At 40.6% G+C, this 22,301-nt stretch overlaps 1 protein-coding gene across 2 annotated transcripts in view; it reads right to left on the bottom strand.

The window, feature by feature from the left end:
• Positions 1-16,182: 16,182 nt before the first annotated feature.
• Atrnl1 (attractin like 1) overlaps positions 16,183-22,301 on the bottom strand; it is a 725,103-nt gene continuing 718,984 nt past the window's right edge. For both annotated transcript variants that reach the window (XM_058581325.1, XM_046450211.2), the window contains one exon: positions 16,183-18,078. In XM_058581325.1, the coding sequence (XP_058437308.1) occupies positions 17,957-18,078 (122 nt within the window). In that variant the 3' untranslated portion in view covers positions 16,183-17,956. The remainder of the gene's footprint in view (positions 18,079-22,301) is intronic.

Genomic DNA, 22,301 nt, shown 5'->3' with positions numbered 1-22,301 from the left:
GGCATCTCTGGCAATGGCCACCATCCTGTCTTGCTCTGACCATCAGTGTCTATCCCGTTGGTATCTGCTGGGATGGTTAGGCCTGCACCGTCCTTGGGCTTACATGATCCCCAGGCAGCTTCCAGTGCCCAGACTTTGAGACCCCTCCAGCATGCACATCACACACACACACACACACACACACACACACACATCTTCCCTGGTCTTGGTCCAAGGACAGAGGAGAGCAGGCAGAGCTTCAACTCCTTATTGAACTCTCTCTCCCACTGATTCCTCTTGGAATCCAGCCATCTATCATCACCTCCTTCTATGGCTGAGAGTGGGGGACTGTGGCTAAATATTCTGTCAACTCTATTGCTTGTGTTAGAACTTGGTAATATAAAAGGAACTGAATATCACTGTATACTTTTTCTTTTTGTACTTTAACCTGGATCTTCTTTCTCTGGGGATGAGGAGCCCGGAGGTTCTTCTCCTGAAGACATCTTTGTCTGGAGAAGTGTACCCCCATGGTGGTATAAACAGGGGTTAAAGGAAAACCTCTCTAGACTCCACCTCTCAGCCCTCTCCATTGGTGGAAGGCGGCACTGTAAGGCTCAGACGTGCCCATGTGTGAGCTGAAGATTGGAAGGTGAACCGGAAATTTTCTCAAACAAAAGAACCAAGGACCAGGAGATCCAGCAGAACTGGAGGTGGAGAAGATGGTTAGGGAGCATCCAGACTCACCAGCAGTGACAGAGTGGCGAGGGTGGGCAGCCCTGCGCGACAGCCATTTAGAGGAACACGGAGCTCAAGAGCAGACTTGAGGTCTGAGAGCACATTTCTGAGAAGAAGCTGTGCTTGCAAGATTGTGACAGCTTCTTCCCCCTCCTTCCCAGCAGTGAAAACAATTATTCTTCACATTAGTCTCCCTCAGTTCAGACCCTCATCCATCTCCATCCAAATGGCCTGAGATGAACACTGTCCAAGAGCCTCTTTAAAAGCCTCCATCAGCACAAACGTGCCAATGCAGGAGCAGCTCTCTCCTTCTGGGGGCTCAGGCCTTCCTGTCTGCAGAGTCACGGTGGCCTCTGCCCACTCGGCTGCAGTCACCACTTTGCACGAGACCTTCCCAGTCCCCCTAACTCCTCGCCCGAGCCATCTGCTGTCTCCTCGAGGCCACTAATGACCACCCTCTCTTCATTCCAGTGTCATGTTTAGTGTCCTCAGTGCTCCTCTCTGACCTTTCTCTGTCTTCATTGTCCCATCAAATGGTTTAGAAGGAGAAAAGTGCCATTTCCCAGCTCGCCATGGGGTGGAATGTGGACAGCACACGTTGAAGTGGTTTTTCTAATCGATGCATCCTAGGATCATCGGAAGCCAAAGCAAGCTCTGGGTGGGGGTGAGGGTTGCTGGTCTCAGGATCCCCTCCTGTTGCCTTCTGCCCTTTCTGCTACTGGGGCAAGAGACGGTGGCAACCTAAGGCCAGCAACCATCATGGGTGAGGAGAGCACCACTCTAGGGCTTATTCTGACTCTTACCTGTCTAATTCTTACTCTAACCCAAGGCAGATTTTATTGTAATTGTGTCTGAAGATCTGAAAAAATTTCACTTATAACTACACCTACAAATTATGTTATAATGATTAAAAAGTGACATTGCTGTTTCAAGTTGTGGTTCAGGAAAAGTCAGGGGCTGCAAGATGAGTGTTCATTTCTGTAGCTGTTCTAACAAATGATCACACACCTCGAGCTGAAGGCAACAGAAATGTATTCTTTCACAGCTGTGGAGGCCCTAAGTCCACAATGAGTGCTACGGGGCTGGCTCAGGTTGTTGATGGACCAGCTCCTTCCAGAGACCTCAGGGGAGAACCCATTCCTTGCATCTTCCAGCTTCTTGTGGCTGCCGGCTTTCCTTGGCTTGTGGTGACATTATTCCAGTCTTTGCTCCGTGGTCTGCCGCAATGCCTTCTCCTCTCCTGCAGACAACTCTCCCTGCTTCACCTGTGATGACACTTGGGGTTACGTTTAGGGCCCAACTGGATAGTCCAGGGTACTCTTCCCATCTCAAGTCCTCAGGTCTGTCACACCTGCAAAGCTTCTTCTGCAGTGTCAGGTTATGTGCACAGGCTCCAGGAATCAGGACTTGAACTTGTGAGGGCTGATTTCCAGCCCCTCACCACAGGAGGCCAGTTTCAGTCTGGACCCTACTCAGAAAGAGATTGTTCCCACTAAAGGGATGAATGGCAAACTCAGGGAGATTATGGTCATGGCCCAAATGCCAGCAGACAAGGGAGAGAACTGCATGTCACTCAAGGGGACCAAACCATTCCCTGGGCCAGCAGGCAACATAAGCAGCCAGGATTTTGCAGGACATGTTGGAGAGAAAGTTGTGGTCCACTTGGTGAAGATTAGAGGCTTGTGGCAACACCAAGGGTCCCCACCTTTCTTGCTAACATGGTCCTGATTTTCTCAAATTCCATCCTGCCCAGCTATAGGCGCTGCAGGTAATCCTTATTACCCAAAGATGACGCTTACACACCTCCACGTCCACGCCATCAGCAGGTGGCTCAGATTCCGACACAGTGGGTCTGAGGTGGGTCTGGGACCCTGCCCTTTTAACAAGCTCCCAGGTGGTACCAATGCCCTTCCCCTGAATCACATTTTGAACAGAGAGGGTCTATTCAGCCATCACATTCCCCTTTACCAGAGGCTGGTCCATGGCAAGTGAGTAATTCAGCCTTAGCTATGGAAAGCTAAGGGAAGATATGCTGAAGGGTAAGGTGAGCTTCTAAGAAATACTTTTCCTCCTGATGAAAGAAGAGGATTCTAAAGGGAAAGCCAAAATGCCCTTCTCCTTACCTTCCTGCTTTGTATTATAAAGTCATGTGAGGATGGGAAGTGTGGAGCCATGGCAGCCATCTTATAACCAAGAGGAACACACTTGAGGGGAAAAGCCAATGCTCTGGAGATGAGGTATAGGGGAAAGTCTATGAAACTGCTGACTTTGTCTTTCAAATATGCTCAGAAATAAAAAGGTAGATTTTTTTCAAAAAATTATTTATTTATTTATTTTAATTAGGTATATATGACAGCAGAATGCATTTTGATTCATTATACACAATTGTAGCATGACTTTACATTTCTATGGTTGTACACAATGTAGTGTCACACCATATGTGCAGTCTTATTTGTACCTAGGGTAATGATGTCCACCTCATTCCACCATCTTTCCTGCCCCCAGCTCCCTTCCTCCCCTCCCTCCCCTTTGTCCAATCAAATTTCCTTCATTTTCCTCTTGCCTCCCCAATCTCTGTTATAGATCAGCATCCATTTGTCAGAGAGAACATTTGGCCTTTGATTTTTGGGGGGATTGGCTTACTTTGCTTAGCATGATATTCTCCAACTCCATCCATTTACCTGAAAATGCCATAATTTTATTCTCTCTTAATGCTGAATAATATTCCATTGTGTATATATACCATAGTTTTTTTAATCCATTTATCTATTGAAGGGCATCTAGGTTGGTTCCACAGTTTAGCTACTGTGAATTGAATTGCTATGAACATTGATGTGTTACTATAGTATGCTGATTTTAAGTCCTTCTGCTATAGACCAAGGAGTGGGAGAGCTGGATCAAATGGTGGTTCCATTCCCAGTTTTCTAAGGAATCTCCACACTGCTTTCCATATTGGCCGTACCAATTTGCAGTTCCACCAGAGATGTATGAGTGTGCCTTTTCCTTAACATCCTCCCAACACTTACTGTGGTTTGTGTTCTTAATAACTACCATTCTGATGGGAGTGAGATGAAATCTTAGAGTAGTTTTGATTTGTATTTCTCTAATTACTAGAGATGTTGAATATTTTTTCATATATTTATTGATTGATTGTATATCATCTTCTGAGAAGTGTCTGTTCAGCTCGTTAGTCCTTTATTTATTATTTGGTGTTTTATTTTTTTTATTGATGTTAAGTTTTTTGAGTTCTTTATCCTGGAGATTAGTGCTCTATCAGATGTGCATGTGGCAAAAATTTGCTCCCCAAATGTAGGCTCTCTCTTTACTCCATTGATTGTTTGTTTTGCTGAGAAGAAGCTTTTTAGATTAAGTTCATCCCATTTATTAATTCTTGATTTATTTCTTGCGCTTTAGGAGTCTTGTTAAGGAATTTGGGGCCTAGTCCCATGTGATGAAGATTTTGGGCCTACTTTTTCTATTAGGTGCAGGGTGTCTGGACTAATTCCTAGGTCCTTTCTTGTTAAGTGAATTATACCTTCGTAATGGCTTATTTCTGACACTCAGGTTGTCTGTTACAGCTCAGTACACCCACATAAAACAAACAGGATCTTAAGAAGAAACCAACAGAACAGAGACAAGGCACAGGACATGGAGTCGAGATGTGCTACCAGAAGGATCCTAAGACCCATCTTCTTTGTAGGGAGATGAATTCCCATCTGTCACTGTATGGCAATGGGGCTGTGGTTCTCATTCCTGAGTTTGTAACCAAGTCCTAGAATTCTTTAATCATCTTTATAAGTCACAGTCCCAAAGGTCCCTTCAAGTACGGTGATACTCCAACTGGGTAAATCCTACACAATGGGGTCTGAATGTTCTGTTGAACTGCCCAACCATCTGTGCCCCTCTCCAGCCCCTGCTCCTGGAGACCTTCACAAATGTCCTTTGCCATGGGCTCATTTCAGACCAGTTGTACTAAGTGTCCTGCATGCGCTTTCCAAATAACAGTGATGCTCCCTGGGCTGCCCACATCGCAGCAATCAGCCGCATGATTAATTAATCCTGGGTGTAATTTAAACTACTTTAAAGAAAATCCCAAGCAAATAGACATAAAATACCTATTTTTCTTCCTGAATTGTTTGTTTGAATTCCCTCATTGGTATCAGACTTAATTATGCAATATCTTAGAAATACACAAACATCTGCCATTTTATTTCTGAGCATATTTGAAAGACAAAGATTCCAATGCCCTCTGCGGCTTCAGGAACATGATGGATCTTCCTGAGGCTGAGTGGGGAAGAAAGAAAAAAGGAGAGGAAGAAGAAAAAAATAGGTTCCTTTATTCAAATGACATGGAATTCAAAATATGTCAAATAATTGAAGGAGTAGGACCTTGGCTCATTTTATGATGCAGATTTTAGGTGCGATGTTGATTTTTCTTTTAAGAAATAAATTGTAAAGAAATCACTACCTCCTCTGGGACTTGGTTAAAGGATGCCTGTAGCACTGATTAGCGACATAACTTTTAATCTAGAAGGCTCCTAATTTGTCTGACAACCCCCTACCATCCGGTGCTGTCCTCTTAGTTTCTGAGTCAGCACACTTCTCTAGAGCTCTGCCTGGCATAGCTGTCACTTCTATCAAACACGAGGCCCTCGGGGCTTATGCTCATCATTAAAGAAAGAAACACTTGTTAGAGTATTAGTCAGGCCCAGTGCAGTGCCGTTAAATTAATTTTAGAGATGTATCTAGGTCAACGTCAATCCGCATGTTGCATACAAACACACAAACTAGTTTCCTAGTGTTTGCAAGATTCTAAATTGGTACAGCCCTGATTCACCCTGTATTTTGGCCCCCAAAAGGAAAAAAAAAAAAAAGGTCTATTGCTGTTCAAGATAACCATAGATTAAATCTGTGTTTTCTTTCGAGAGTTGGCCACCACAAAAAATATTTCCAGCGAACTTTTTAGAAGACTGTTCCTATAGGGCATTGCCATCCCTGCCTCTGTTAACTGGCAGTTCTTTATACAGAATCCTTTGATGCCCAAATAATTTATGAATTCTCTACATCTCATTTTATCTTCTGAGTAGAAAGAATGTATTTCATAAAGTCCCCTTAGAGGTAATGAAGTTTCAACATAGAGCTGAGACAATCAAGTTACAATATGCTATCCTCTGGGCAGAAATTAGGCTTTTCTGAGAAATTAAATAAAAATGTAGGGTTTTGGCAGTGGTGAATAAAGACTAACTGAAGAGTGCAAAGGTTGTCTGTTGGAAAAGATAAAGAAAACATGTGAGGAGTTTGCCATACCCCTTTCTTTCTATACCCTCTGATGCCAATGTGAGCTTAACAAGGCAGTCCCCAAAGCACAGGATGAAGCTCTGTGACCTTGTCGATGCCACTCAGGAAGATCATGTGCCATCTTGAGAACATGTATGTCCTGTGAAGCTGAACTGAGGTGACAGGTTCTAGCACAATCTGTTAAGAGCTGATTCCACAAAAGCATAAGGCACACCAAGCCAGGAAAGCACAGTAGCACTGTCACCAGGTAAGAATTCAGGCAGAAGCAGCCCAGTATGTCCTGAAAAGGGCCTGCATTAGACAGATGAGGAAACCAAAGCTGGGATAAGAAAAGAAGCCAACTGCCTCGTCCCCTGAACACACTTGAATCAAAATATGTTGTGTGTCAATTGCTGTCATTAGGGAATCTGTATATCGGAGACTAGATCGTGTTTATGATGGCAAAGCTAGACAGAGTTCAAGGACAAAATTGTAGTGCCTCTCACAGTGACCTGCGGTGCAATTTGACCTGATGCAGATAGTATCTAGGGCACCTGTGAAAACTTGGGCTTTATTTCTCCAAGGCAGAGAGAGAGAGAGAGAGAGAGAGAGAGAGAGAGTGTGTGTGTGTGTGTGTTGGGGAGGACGGTGGTAAGAGATGGGGCTTGCCAGGGCTGACTGCTTAGTAAAGGTCTGCAGAGTGGAGAAGGGCTTTGTGCTTAACACAGAAGTGGGAAAAGCACAGTGAGTCTCCAGAGCAGCCATGACCACCGACTGTGCTGATGAGTTTCTGCACCGGGCTGAGCCACACATTGCAACTACAGTCTGGAGATTTATAAATCCCTCTCAAGTGGAATACCAATAATACGATTGCATCACATCAATATGTAACCTGTAATTGCAAAAGTCACATTGGATTAGATCATTCGCACTTTTGTGACCCAATAATATGATATGATTAGGTCTAAAACCAGCCCATGAACGTGCAGGATGATGACTGGGTGGTTAACTAGGCCAACCCCTGGGTACTGTGGGTCATGGGCATCTGAAAGCTGGACACGGCCTGGAATTGGGAAGAGCAGAGCTCATTTCCTTCCCATGGGAACAATGCCAGAAGATAAGGTTACTCATTAGAAAGAAGGAGACAGCCCTTCTGTTAAAAATGCTTCTGTCACTGTAAAGTATGATAAGGGAAGGATGGCAGGAGCTTCACACATCATTTTCCCTGTCGTCCTATGATGAAGGCATTATGTCAAGGAAGCACAGCAGGTTTGGAGGAAGCAGCATACGGTGGGAGGTGGGAGAGTCTTTCCTATATCTGATAGCTGCTGACCATGTGAGCTTAGGCAGGTCAATGGTCTAAGCCTCAGTGAAACTAGGACTCCAATATTCTCTTAATGATGGTAGAAGGATAAATAATGCAGCACAGAACCTGGACCATAGTAGGTGCTATTGAATATTTGAACGTTTAGAAGATGTATTTTACAACAAGGTCATCTTTTGATTGGTTGCATGTCTACTAATTAATTCCATATTCATGAGTTAACTTTAAGGGAAAAGGTAAATGAAATTAAAGAACCATTCAAACTTGGTACATGAGAACTTAGTTCTCCCCATCCTCAAAACTATCTTATGATGTGAGAGTCAGAAAGAAAAAGCAACATTGACAGACCAAAATACATCATAATTGAACTTTCACAGCGTGTGATGATTTTACAGCTGAGAGACACCCGGGTCCAATTTATGTGCACTAAGGCTATTTTGCAACATTTTAGGCCTGAGCAGGTAGGAGCACCTGCCCCCACAAAGGCTTTATGAATGGCCTTGCCTCTGAAGTTCTAGATAGGTAATTTAAACATCTTTACAAAGAAAAGTTCTAAGGAAAAAGATTTAGTGTCTTCAGAGGTGTTCCCCATGCATAGATGTTAAAATTAATTGCTAAGCCATGTTGAACATATAGCATAGTGAAAAACGAAGGTTTGTTGTCTCGAATAAAGAATTATCCAGGGCCCTTATCAAAACCACAGAGCCCCAAATCATTCTTTTAACCAGAGGGTTAGGGAACATCCTGGTGTAGCTTTTCATAAGCCGATTTGACTCCTGGCATTTTCCATTAGTAAGGTGTACCAGGTCACCATTTCCATTTAAAAGTTCATTTTCAAATGTCTGTGATTCCTGCAAAGGGATCTGCATGAATTAAAATCCAGACACTAATGTCAACTCTATTAAGCAAGTCTGCCTCTTAACCCCTGCCCCACTCCCGCCTGACTCAGGCCAGAAATCCAGGAGGCCAATTCAGAGTCATACGGAGGCCTTCCTCCTTTTTGGCAGAGAACCTGTGGAACCAGATAATGCTGGGATATAGGAGGAGTGCAGCTTCTTTGCTCAGTACTGCATTCTAACCAGACCATGACCTCCTTGATTTGTTCAGAACAAGAGTTCTCAAATTGGTATCCTGAGTCCCAGCATTGAGATCTTGTTAGACATGAAAGTTCTTGGGTCCCACCCTGCCTTATGGAATCAAGTATTGGAGACTGGAACTCAGCCTTGTGTTCTAACGAGATCCCCCCCCCCCCCACTGTTGATTCTGGTGGCCTCTATAGTTTGAGAACCACTGGCTTAAAAAATCTTTTTAGAAGCCCATTTTTCCATTTACTTCAATTTAGAGAAACGGAAGTTTTTAACTAGTTATGCCTCTTGAGCATTTGTTGGGCTTTTTCTACATTCAGGTAGAGAATGGAAAAAAAGTCAACCTTGTTTTCACGTGACTGACATTCTATAAAGCAGCATTGATTTGAAAACATTAGAATAAGACTAAACCTGATCATTAGAAAAGAAAAACAGCGACTCTAGCTTCCCTCTTTTGAATGTTGATTTTCATAAAGCAAAGTCATGTGCTACAGACCTTTTTAAAAAACTAAAAACTAAAACCTAGGGTCTAATCATTAATGTTTCTATGTACGTATTGCAATTTGATTTTAGCTGCACAAATTGATTTTAGCTGCTCAAATTATGAACAGCCACTCAGAGACAGTTGTCCAAGGGATGAAAAGAATGTTTTAAATTTAATGCTCATTCATAATGCATCTTCCATCATTCTTTTGCTACATATATGTAAATATACTCTTACATATACATTTCCTACTTTTACTTGTGAGTATAATGAAGGGGATTAGATGCATGCATAAATATATTCTATATATAGAAAGAAGTGAAGGTTGAATGTAAATCGGCTGTCCACGGGAGAAATTGAAATCCATTGTATATACACACAAATTCATAAAGAAAAACCATACTGTGTAATACAATATGCTCTTTTTAATAATCTTGCATTGGTTTATAAAACCAAAAGAACATAGTGAAGTGAACAGGAATCGAAAGCGTATGATCCATGCCTCCCTCATAGCATTTAAATCCCTTCCACTTGATTAAAAATTCCTAGTTCCTCTTCACTGAATTGTTTAGAGTTTTTGAGCAGAGCCTCTGCCCTGATTAAAACAAATTAGCATCAAAGATCCCCTGTTGAATGAGAAATCATTAATTGAGAAACATGCAATGCTCCTTAATTACCTTTAGAACAGTGAGAGAACAAATAATCTCAGGTTCCAGAGGGGCCTGCCGGCTCTGCACTGTGGACTCATTTCGTGTAGCTGCTGGAATAAAAACTCAAGTTGCAAACACTATTGGGGAATATCAATGTAAGGTTCAGTAAACACACTGTAGATTGTTTATCTAAGAGAAAAATATCTAGGTAATGACTAGCAGGAAGAGAGGAAAATGTAGCGTATTATTTTCTTGAGAACTTTAAAAATGTTTTACATATGCTGATATTGGGAAATCATGTGAGCTATTCTTTTGATACAAATTGTAGTGCTTTGTGTGAAATTCTTCATTTGTGTAATTACCTGATGGGAGTTCAGATGCTTATGTACTGAAGAGTAATTTTATCATTTAACAATGGGACAGAAAGTGATAAAGTGGCAAACTTCACAAATTCAGCAGCCGATGGAAATTCAAATTGTATACGGGCACGGAGTCCTTCACCCCTGTATATATCAGTACAGCAGTTAGACCCCTTCTGAAGGCCAGTGGACTCTGCTGCATCTCTCCACCTTCAAAATTTGGAAAACATGGAGTAATAACCTTGGGAATGTCACTGGAAAGCCATTTTCTTGGTTTGGTGTTGCGATGACATAGTGTCACTGCTTATCACAGAGCCATGGGAGAGCCCTCTGATAACAGCCAGCTTGTGGCTGTAGCTGTAGCCGAGCTTCTGAAGGCTCTGGAAGCACATTCCTCATGAGCCCCCAGGAGGAAGCAGTGTTCTCATCCTGCAACAAGGGGAACATAAGCATGGCAAAACTTGGTCATTCTGCTGGGAAGAGAAGAAAATGGTTTCATTCTACTTTTGCCAACTTTCCGTTTTAACCACGCGATCATGCTTCCTTGAGTCTTTGAAAAATTGACAATTGGTTTGATTTCTTCTATTTCCCTGGGTATTTTTGGTCATGGCATAGGTTATAAACCGTTTCACATCAAATAAACATACAATTCCCAAACAGTGTTGCCATTTTTGATCTGTTCTATTTATTAATGTGATTAAGGTACAATTTGAAGAATTTGCATTTAAAATTTAGTAGCATGAAGTGACATGTCTTACAGGTTAAATTAAACTTTACACCAATAGAGTTAAATTTCAAACTTAGCAAAAGTTATTAATCATTATGCTTTGTCATGCATTCTGCCAAGATGATAAACTTGACCTTGCTGCAGTCTTTGCAGATATTATGAATAGTCCCTTAGTGCCTACAATATAAAGACAATTATCAAGACTCCATTAAGAATATGTGAAAAAGAGAATATTACTGTGAATCGTATTAATCCTGGAGGACTGGATTTAATAATTTAATAATTGTATTAATTAAGAAGAACTCTAGATATGGTTGTATATATTTTGAAACAGTGGAAAAAAATCATTTTTACCCCAATGAATTCTCACAAAGGTATAATATGCCTTGTTGGATATTCCACTTGATTATAAAAGAATTCTCAGTTCACTACTGTGCAAAACCAAAATGGTTCAGTGATATAATCACCTATGAGAATTCCCAATAAAAAGGCTGCCACATAACCATCTTCTGGGTCTTGTTCAGAAGAATGTCACCAAAATGTTGCCTATGTTGTAAAAACAAATAATACATCCTTGTATGTCATTACCCATCTCCAGGTTGACAAGCTCATTAAAGAAGCAGCCTTCTGAGAAACAAAATGGTACCATTTGGTGGTTGTCCCATAGAAAGGCTGCTTCCTTCAACAACCCACACTGATACATTTTCTTACATTGGAAGGTCAAAATGGAGCTGTCACTTCAGAAATCAGCAAGGAGTGGACATTGTGAGCTCAGTTTGTTCCCTCCTCTGACGAGTTCATCTGCACATGGAAGTTTAGGGAGTCCTTCTTCTCTGACCTGCACTGGGCAACGAGCTCCAATTGACCAGGAGTTCTGAATCTAAGAAGAACTTGATAAGCATCATATCCTGTTTGCCTGTATGTATTTGTATGGCAAAGGTAATTCATTTCAGGATGAAATTAAATTGTTTGAAGCTGCGCTAGTGTTTTTACTGGTGTCCTTCCAGCTGGCCTTCCCTTTTAAGTGCCATTGTATTTCAAACAGGCTGATCTAAAGGAAGAGGTTACTGCTGCCAGCGTGCATTGTCACCAGGGAGCCAAGAGCTGCAACACCTATTTTATGTTATTTATTTATTTTTAAGCACTGATAGAGGTATGAGCTAGTCTGCAGCTGAGGGGTAATGAGCCGACTATTCAATGAAGGGTCAGGAGAGGGGTGGAATGATGGGAAAGAAAATCTAACAAAATCTCTTAGTATTTGCTGCAAAATGGCCATTTAAAGTTGAGGAAGGGAACTTTTTAAACATGTCATAGAAACTGTGAAAAACAATCCTGGGAACACCTCTAAATCACTAGGCACACATACATTATTGATTTCAGTTACAATTTAATTATTTGAGAGCTTTGGCACATATATGAAGTTTAGTGTCACCCCCAAACCCTGCTTCCCCAAAAAACCAAAATTCAAGGGAACAATCAATGCTCATGATTCACTGGCATTTTAGATCTCTTCATAAGTAAAAGAAAACACTTCCCTATGGTCTATTTCCTATATCAAACCATCGACAACAAAACCCATCATAAAACTTAGGTAAAGTATGTGTTTTCATCCCAGTTTACTTAGAAACGGTTAAGACAATTGGCCTAAGGTTTTAAAAGCCAGAGCTAGCATTTAGAGTTTACATTAAAATTGGAGTGTCCCCACTCAGGATCTATTCTAAGATACCCATAACCTTACTGGAAAGCACAAGATTTTAAATATCTTTGGGTCACAGGGGCTATTACATAGAAACTATTACAAGAGTTTTCTTGCTTATGCTCATTCCTGGGTGGGTTTTCTGGAGGAGGATCCATCCCCCAACTGACCATGCACATGGCTGATTTAATGCTTTGCTTCAACAACTCTGTTGCCTGAGTGAAAATACTACTTCTGCCGAAACCTTTTGCTGGTGAGTTGAATACAGTGTTTCTGCCATGATCTTTGAGGAATCTGGTTTTTTGTTCACATCCAGTCCTTGAATGAGGAGAATCACATCAACAAAAGGGAGAGAAAAGGCTGGGAACAGGCAGGTTAGAATGTGCGCCTGAGGGTGGTGGGGAGGGTGTTGGTTTACAGAAGCTCATTCAAAATCCTAACGTAAGCTTCATGTTTGGAAAGCAAAATATTACACTTTCTGCTTCCACAACAGGGCTGGGGAAGCGGAGGGTCAACAATGTCTTGCCTGCTCTGCCCAGGCCAGGTACAAGGGAGGAAGCACTTAGAACTGGCAGAAGGAATTGTATGTTCATCCAAAGGGCTCTGGGTTGCAGCTGTAAGAATGCCTGCCCTTCACATCGGCTACAGGCATTTCTAGGAGAAACCTATTCAGGACAGAGAAAATCAGTTTTGAGCTAAAATTTCCTAATGTCAACTGAGCCACTTGTCCACCATCAGGAGGAGAGTGAGCGAGTCCTGGGGCTTCAGAATGGCTACTGCTCACTGTGGCTGAGGAAAGGGCTCCAGAATGTGGCCCTCAGCTCTACCCACATTGGGCACATCTTCATCCAGGTCTGTCCCAAAGCTTCTATCTTTTCTAAAGTTCCTGGGAGATTCCAGCCAGGCTGGGCATCTTTCTCTGGGTTGGATGGGCCTTTTAATCCCAGTCCCTTCCCCAGCCTGACCCCTGGAAGGCATGACAGGTCTCACAGGAGGAACCCCCACTCTATCTCTGAGAGCAGAGGCAGAGCCAAGCTCAGGGTGAGGCCAGAGGTAGGATCCTGGCAGATGGCCTGCCCAAGAGTGCAAGAGGGATCCTAGGGGCTTGATCTTCCTGTGGTGGGTGGAGAGAAGAGGGTCTGGGTCCTCCTTGACTCCCTCTTTCCCAGCAGTATCAGTCTGAGGCCTAGCAGAGCAGCACCATTCCTAGGAGGACTGGACCCCAACGGCCACATGGGGACTACATGCAAAGGTTAGCAGAGACCTTGGAGAAAACTCCTCGGCTGTGCCGTGGCTGCACTGGAAAGCTGACTTAAGTCAGAACAATCTCTGTAAACACAAGCATGTGGCCGTGGGCCCAGACCTAGGTAAGAGCATGGGGGATGGATGGACAGAAAAATGTATTCTGAATGTGGAAATTCAATAACACAATTTTTATAACCAAGTCTTAGTCGGGAAGGGGTTTCCTCCCATATGATCTTGGAAGAGTAAAGTGGGGGAAAAAAACCAAAAACAAAAAGCAAAATTGAATTTGGCAGTGGGTGTTGGAAGAGCTGATGATGTTTTTATTTCCAGACTAATAACATGGTCTATCCTAAGTTTTGGCTTTTTGAAGTGGATTTGAACTTTTGCACAATCTGTTAACACTGACATGCACACCTGTGTATATGTATCCTGATAGTAGCTATGATTCTAATTCTTAATTTAAAAAATTTGATAAAACTAAAATGTTAAATGAAAATACTGATGAACACCAACCAGATGGCTGGTATTCCTTGGGAAATCATTTAAAGCATTTTGAATTGGAATGACAACTTCATTATTTAAAGAACTCCTAATGCTAGCTCTAACAGGCAGCTCTCTGGCCCAGTGCAGCGTGTCCCTGATTTGCCTATTGGTAAGAGTCACTGAGGAGCTTATGAAGTACCAGCCCAGGGCCACCCTGTCCTTCTGAGTCCCAATGTGGGAATCTGCACAAAATAGGGGATTCTTATGATCAAGTAAGTTCTGAGCTCACTCTAATAAAGAGCAAATGGGGTTTGGAAGTGAATTTTGTAAAAAATGTAAGTAGTTGAATTAGTTCATATGATCAGTTCTGTTTTTTTTTTTAGAACTTTTCTAAAAAATATAAAATACTTTCAAAATCATAATTTTATGTATGGCAACACAATGTAAGACTGACCCCTTCTTGTCTAGTTTGTACATGAAAGACCACAACTGGTGTTCCTTGTCCCAATGTCATCAAACTGTCATTTAAAAAAAATGTTCAGCTACAAGTGACTTAGAAGAATCAACGTTCTATTGACTTAAATATCAATGTCTTTTTTAGGAATCTCTATCCTAGGAATATAGGATTTTCAGGAAGTCTTTTTGTAAAAACCCAACTTTCACCTACAGTGAAAAGATGGATGAAAATTAATAGAAAGATCCATAAATCCATTCACAGGGAAGAATGTCCTAGGGGCCTCATGATTTACAGCAGCCAGGCTGCATCAAGGGCCTGCTGGCCTGGGAGACTCAAATTTGTCGTCTTCTGGTGTCACAACTGCTCTGAAAGGTGGGCACCATCACCTCCCTCTACAGGTAGGAAGACTGGACACTCAAAACCTGCCCAGTGCCACACACTTCAAGGCTGTCCACCAGCCTGCTCTCTAGATGACCCCATGGCATTGACTAGAGTCGGTCACCTCTATCTTACTGACACCAACAGAAAAGAAGTATTGGGAAGTACAGCAAGTATCGATTACATATTTAAAGATGTCTTACTTGAAGTTTTCCTATTAAGCAGAATACTGTAGTATATATCATCTAGATTTCTCCTCTATGTTTCACTAAAGATAACTTTTCGCTTGTTTAAAGCAATTGTGAGAATCTTAATTCTCCCAAAATGTATTAAATCAAACTTAAGCACAAGCAGATTATTTTTTAACAAAAATGTTCCAGTTGTCCACAAAGTGTCCCTAGGTTAATTTCTTTTAAACTTCATCTATTTAACCAAATATTTTCATGCTTGGCAGAATAAGAAATTCTAAAATCTAAAGAATGTTTCAAAGTCCTTCTTTATTGAAATAGTCAGAATTCCATCAAAGTAAGTTTTCAAGAGAAATAGTCAATGTAAGTGCTAACTTTTCAGAAAACATATGTGTGGTTTGATATTTTTTAAATGAAGACATCCAAATTTGAGTATTTGGGATGTGGGGGTTGGGGGTCTAGAATAAGCCATAGATCAGTGATTATTCTTGATCCTTGATGTCTATTAGATCCATTTCACCTGAGGGCAAAGAATTTTATTACCTGTGAAAAGCTTTGATACACTGAGAATACCTTCATGATTGGCCTTGGAGTTGGCAATGTTTGGTCCAGAAAGGTACAGGATGACTTTAGTATTGCATCATCTCCCATAATTATCCAAAATTCAAGTTTGTAGAGATGGGTCTCAAGGTGGATGAAACTTGACAGTTTTTTCATGGTAATACCATTTGCTTAGACTTCCTAAAAATAGAGCTGAGAGAGATTTTATGTACAAGTCTGTATGTTTTTGTATTTTCATTCTGTAAGCTTTCTTTAGTGACAATTGTGAGCAAGCAAAACAAATTGGGCAACTGCTTTATTTTAAAATGATTATAGCTTTGTAATCACCAGTTTTGTCAATTTATTTTTAAATGAAAAAAAATCAACATTTAAAGGGTCCAAAAAAAGGCTGATAATTTTTTTTTTTTTTTTTTTTTTTTTTTGGTTTTAGGAGACATTTACAAACTTAGTCCACTGTTTTTTGGGAGAGAAAATATCATAGGGAAGTGAAATCAACCAGCCCGCCCCTTGCCCCTAAAACCCCCACAGGCTATAGATAAAATTACTAAAATTAGTCTAAGAATTTGCATTACTTTTAATGCATGGAAAATAGCAAAATTATCATGCCAACATAAGGAATAGATACTATAATTCATAAGTGCCTAATTATCAAAATAATGACAGTCATGGTTAGATGCAACCTAGCAATCTTTTATAAGATGCAACTACATATTATATGATCATTCCTGTTATATATTACATTCAATCCTCATCAAATTAAGCTATGTATAAATGGCATCTGAAATAGACATTTAATTTCACAATAGGGTGGTATTCTGCTACTGTACATCCATGGCATGCAATTAACTAGGCATTAACTGTAAAGTGTCATTACCTTCCAGAAATCCAAAGAACATGAAGAGTACATATACAGTACTAAACATCAATTAGATTTGAGTGACTTTCCTGTTAAACAAAACTATATTGCATACAGCAGCTTTGGATATTTCTGTCATTTTTCTTATATATTCTGTAGTCACCCCAAAGTCAAAAACTGCAAATCCAAATTGGATCTGTTAATGCTACAGAGCTTAATGAACTGTTGTCAGTATTAGGACACAAATGATTCTATGTTCCAAAATGAAATCTGTTTTATTTTAATTTTTCTTTCTGCCATAATTCAGAATCTTGAATCATTAAGAATGTGCTGCGCGTGGCCAACAGTGGACTTAATTTTGAACTGGAGACTCACTCCCATGACACCGGTGTGTTCATGTTAGAAACAGGGGTCTGCTGAGGCCTGCCCAGCAATGCTCTTCTCTTTGTATATGCTATGTGAAATGGCTGACAGAAAGGATTTGGGGGTGTCATCTCAAAATGCATTTCATAATATTTGTAAATGATAAATAAACTCTAGCAGCTAGAAGAGGAAGGTCCAAAGAAAATGACACGTTCTTATAAAAATGCAGATAGATCATTTAGGTCTGATCCAATGATTTCTAAGCAATTAGAAAATTACCATACTGGAGCAGAAGCTTGCACACTAAATTTCAATCTCCTCAGATTGTGGTATCAGAGGCTGTTTTTGGAAGGAGGGGAAAAATTGATTGCTGGACAGGCTTTTCCATGCTCTATCAGCTCTGATAATGACTTAGGCAGTTGGCATGGACGACAGGAATGTCCTCTACACTCAGAATTCTAATAAACCTCCTGTGAAGTTGCACATACCCATCTAGACGGTTCATTCTGGTCTGCATTCCAGGTAGGTGGAAAATTGTTGTGTTCTCAAATTGAGTTTGAACATGATATGGTCTCGTGTGAAATATTTAAATATCTTACCTACATGCTACTAAATCAAAAACTTGCTTTCACATTTACAAGATAAAACAGCATTTAAAGTCATTGTGATTTGTTCATTTCCTGTTCATATACAAGTGACCTAAGTTTGCTTCTGAGGCAAAAACTGTACAATTCTCATCATTCAGGCATTATAAAATGTCTTTCTTTAAAGTCTTGGGATATAAACAGTTGATTTATATGAATTACATATTTTTCATCTGCATTAAGAAACAATATACATCTTTTTTCAGAGTAATTTAACATCAGCTATGATAATCCTAACAGTCATAAAAACTGACCCTATCACCTGTGACCACCAATACTGTTACTTTTATAAAACTTGTGAACATTCTTTGGCCACTTGAGACATTGCCCACTTAGAGGGAACTGCACTTGGGCCCTGGATCCTACAAAGATTGGCCTCCATAAAACCTGAGGCCAAAGAACAGCTTTAACGGAAGCCAGTTGTGAAGGGAATCAGCGTAGAATATACAGGAGTGGTTTCCATTCTCAGACACAAGTTCCTTGACGTGTGGAGAGGTGTTTTCGATTTCGGACCCCTGAAGTCTTGTCTTTATTATCTGAAGGCTTCTGCTGTGAAATATCTATCAGGGCACTGGCAATAGCAAGACCTGGAAGGGAAGGAGAAGGATATTTAAATGCTTGCTTCCCCATTTCTGAATGGCAAGCCCTGTGGCCCAGGGTCCTGCTCACTCTTGTTTTATGTTAGTTATGAAAAGTTTTCCTGATAATTTGCCATCAAGTAGTTTTCTGTTTACTAAAATATTGCTTAACTTGGTCATGTGCACTTCACACTTGGACCACAAGAATCTAACAACATTAGCTGACTGACTCTGGACAGTCAAGTTCAGTGTTTGACCAACATCATGATCAGTGGTGTTCCCACACCTTAGTCTTTGTGCCTGAACACATTAGCTCTGAATGTATGAAGAATTTTCACTGTTAATATAGATATTTTTTGTTTTACAAAGTTCATACAAAGATTTTAAAAAACCTGGAGCAGTTTTAGGTTTATAGAAAAACTGAATCAATATTGATACATGATTATCAACTGAAGTCCACAGTTGACTTTTTGGTTTACCCTTTGTGCTGTGCAGTTCTGTGGGTTTTGAGAAATGCCCACTGTCATGTGCCCCCCAATACAGCATCACACAGAAAAGTTTCACTGCCCTAAAAATCCCCAGTGCTTCACTGAGTCATCACACTCTTCCTCAAAGCCTCCAGCAGCTACTGATCTTTGCTTAAAGTCTTGACAGTTTTTCCCTTTCCTGGGTGGTACATAGTTGGAATCCGACAGTGTGGCCTTTCAGATTGGTTTCTTTCACTTAAAACTATGCACCTTCTATAGTTTGAATACTGAATGTCCCCAAAGGCCCATTGTTAAAGGGTTAGTCCCCAGCGTAGTGCTTCTGTGAAGCAGTGGACTCTTCAGGAAGTGAGGCCTAGTCGGAGGTCCTTAGGTCACTAGAGGAGTTCATTGAAGGGAACTGTGGGACCCTGGCCCCTTTCTCCTGGTTCCTGGCCATGAGATGAGCAGGTTGCTCCATGAAGTGCTCCCTGCCATTGCATGCAGCATCCACCACAGGTCTGAAGTCTGCCTGATCATGGACTAGAACCTCCCAAACTATGAGCCAAAATAAACCTTTTCCCTTTATAACTTCATTACCTCAGGTATTTTATTATAGGGAAAGAAAGCTGAGTAAACACATTTCAGGTACTTCCATATCTTTTGGGGAAATGATAGCTCATTTTCTTTTACAATGAATAATACTCTGTTATATGATGTACCCTGGTTTATTTGTCCTTTCCCCTATTGAAGGGCATCTTAATTGTTCTTACTTCCAAGTTTTGGCAGTTATGAATAAAGCTGTTATAAACGTCTGTGTGCAGGTTTTTATGTGGGCATAAGTTTTCAATTCATAAATACCTAGGTGTGCTACTGCTAGATCACATGGGAAGCCTATAACTTTGTAAGGAACTACCAAATTGTCTTTCAGAGTGGCTGTACCTTTTTACATTCGGCAATAAGGAGAGTTCCTGCGGCTCCACATCTTCACCAGCATTTGCTATTGTCTTCATTTTGAATTTTAGCAATTCTAATAGATGTGTAGCAGTGTGTCATGGTTGTTTTAATCTGAAATTACTAAGATATATGATGCTGAGCATATTTTGATGTATTTATTTACCATTTGTTTACCTTCTGTCGTGAGGTATCTGTTCATGTCTTTTGTCCACTTTTAATTGGGTTGTTTTCTTATTGTTGAGTTTTAAAGTTCTGTGTACATTTTGGATGCCAGTCTTTTACCTGATAAAGTTTTGCAAATATTTTTTCCCATTCAGTGCCTTGCCATTTCATTCTTTTAAACTGTTTTTAACAAAAAAGCACCCCGAGGGCAGAGCTGTGCTATGCACAAATGGACTTGGAAGAAAGACCACCTGTTGAAGTTTAGTTAATAAATGTCTTAGAAAAGGACTGTGGGTATTATTGCCAGAATATGATCCAAAATGGGTCTCCAGCTATCATAGGCAATTCTGAAAAAACATTGTGTTGTTATAGTAAATAATTGTTACTTTGTTTGCTCATTGATTTACAGGAACATTCAGTTAGAGACTCAGAGACAATAGACTTTACTAAACTAACACAAGCAATGGTTCAATGGTGGACCCTGCCTTAGCATAGCTACAAGTGACCACTTCAGTTTCTGTAGATTCCCATCATTCTTGACTAAAACAAAATATCCCAAATCACCATCCTACATCACAGGGCCAGCCTACTTAGGCTTATCTAAGAAGTGCTCACTGAGGAACTTCTGACTCATTCTCTTTCTCCAAGGTCTTGGAGGCTTGACTTCCAAGTGAGCTGACCCACCCCAAGCCCTCACGGCCATCATCTCCACCTGTTGCTCTTAGATGAAGACTTCTGTTTTGGATCTAACCCCACAGAAGATGTCACTGAATTATTTTATCCCTGTAGGTCAATTTATTCTATGTAAGCTTCAAATAGGATCTGGCAAGAACAAAACTCCAGAGATTTATGAATAGAAAGAAATGCCAACAGAGAGGAAGGTCATACAGCCTAGCCCAGGTGTTAGGGAAGTCGGGAGGGCAGAGATCAAGAAGTCTTTAAAAACGTGTCACATTGGGCCAGCAGGCTAAGGCCTGCAGATGACAGGCTGTTAAGACTCCTCAAAGAAGACCCTAGTGATCTTTGTGCCATTTTCATGCCTGAGGAAGGAAGCCTGACAGTAGAGCAGGGCACGGGGTGGGAGGAAGTGTAGCCAGCAGACATTAAGTCCCTCGTTTAAGGTGTTCAGCAAAGGACAGAGACATACAGGCATATCTTCTTGGCAGAAGCAATAAGCCCAAGTGATATGATGTGATGATGCATGTGATTATATGAGCACATGTTCTTTTAAAAGGAAAAGGTAGACTCAAGTACATTTGGAAACAAAAGAGAAGGTATTGGGGAAGAAGGAGAAATGTATGGTGTCAGAGGGAAGGTTTCACAAAATTAATGATGATTGGTGGCTAGCCTAATAATTGTATACATTTACCTTTTAAGGCCTGCTGTGGAGTGGCTTACTTTTCTAGGATATTAAATATTATCCTGAAATACTGAGAGATAGCACAGGTTCCAAGTTTAAATTAATATGGTGAGGTGAAGGACATTAGTTATGCTCTATAAAATGGAGGTGAAGGGCATTAATTTTTTAAAAAATCACAGACTGTGTTTGTGCTAACTGAAAGTTCAGTCCAGACAGACCTTAAGTTTCTCCAGCTCTCCTGGCATACTTCTGTCATAACTTACAATTTCCTGCTCTTTCGTTCCTGGCACCATTTTACGCAGAGACAGCCAAATATGACAAATAATGTATGTCTCCTTTAATGGGCACAGAGACCACTTACACTAATTTCAATGATCACAACATCCAAAGATGAAATCATTTTATTCATTAAACTATTGCATGACCTGGGCCAAAGAAGCTCTGAAAAATACTTTTCCATTTACATATGGCAGCAAATGTTGTTTTCCTTATAGAAGATACAGAGCCAGAGAGGAGTAAACAGTTTTGAGTTGCCAAAACAGGAAATTCTATGCTAATTCAAGGCTGTCACAGTATCTGTGTATTTCAGGGTATACAAAGTCCAAAGCCTAATTAAAGTAGTGTCTCTCACAACATGTCCTGGGTTTACTAATGATTCTGAAGCTTGGAGACACATTCAGCTGAAAAATCAGAAGTCATAAACCATATTTCAGTTCTTAATTTACAAATAAAATTGCAAATCATGTTGATTTTTTATTTGACAGCTTTTTATCTTTTCCCTGTGAAAACAGGACAATCAACCACATTTTCAGGTTCTGAATAAATGGATATAAGTGGATGGGAGACGGCCCATTCCCCAAGGCAGTGGTATGTGAATGTCCACCCTGTGCCTTCACAGAGGACTCCCTACCCACTTGCTCAGGTCTTATCTTTTTGATGGGTCAAATGACAATTTCATTCAGAGTTAAGCTTGAGTGCTTTACTAGATCAGTTTGTAACCCATCATGAGCTATCCTTCCTTATAAATCTTGTAATTTAATGATGAACAACACAATAACCTTACTAACCACATTGTGTGTGTACTTACCTAGAATGTCAACTTGAGGATAAATTTTTTTTTGTTATTATTTTTGCATATTTTCATGTTTAAAACATGATGAACTTTACAAAGACAGAAAATAACCAGAACAATCCAGAAGTTCCTAGATCCTCTTTCATCCTACAGGAGGACATGGTTACAAGAATCAAGGTTCATGTCCTCCCCAATTGCGAAGTGTGGGCAGAACTCA

Source organism: Marmota monax, unplaced genomic scaffold, assembly GCF_021218885.2.
Source record: "Marmota monax isolate L192 unplaced genomic scaffold, Marmota_monax_Labrador192_F-V1.1 WCK01_AAM20220418_F8-fsc00004, whole genome shotgun sequence".
Classification (NCBI taxonomy): domain Eukaryota; kingdom Metazoa; phylum Chordata; class Mammalia; order Rodentia; family Sciuridae; genus Marmota; species Marmota monax.
Note: the sequence above shows the minus strand (reverse complement) of the source record. Positions and strands in the feature narration are given on the sequence as shown.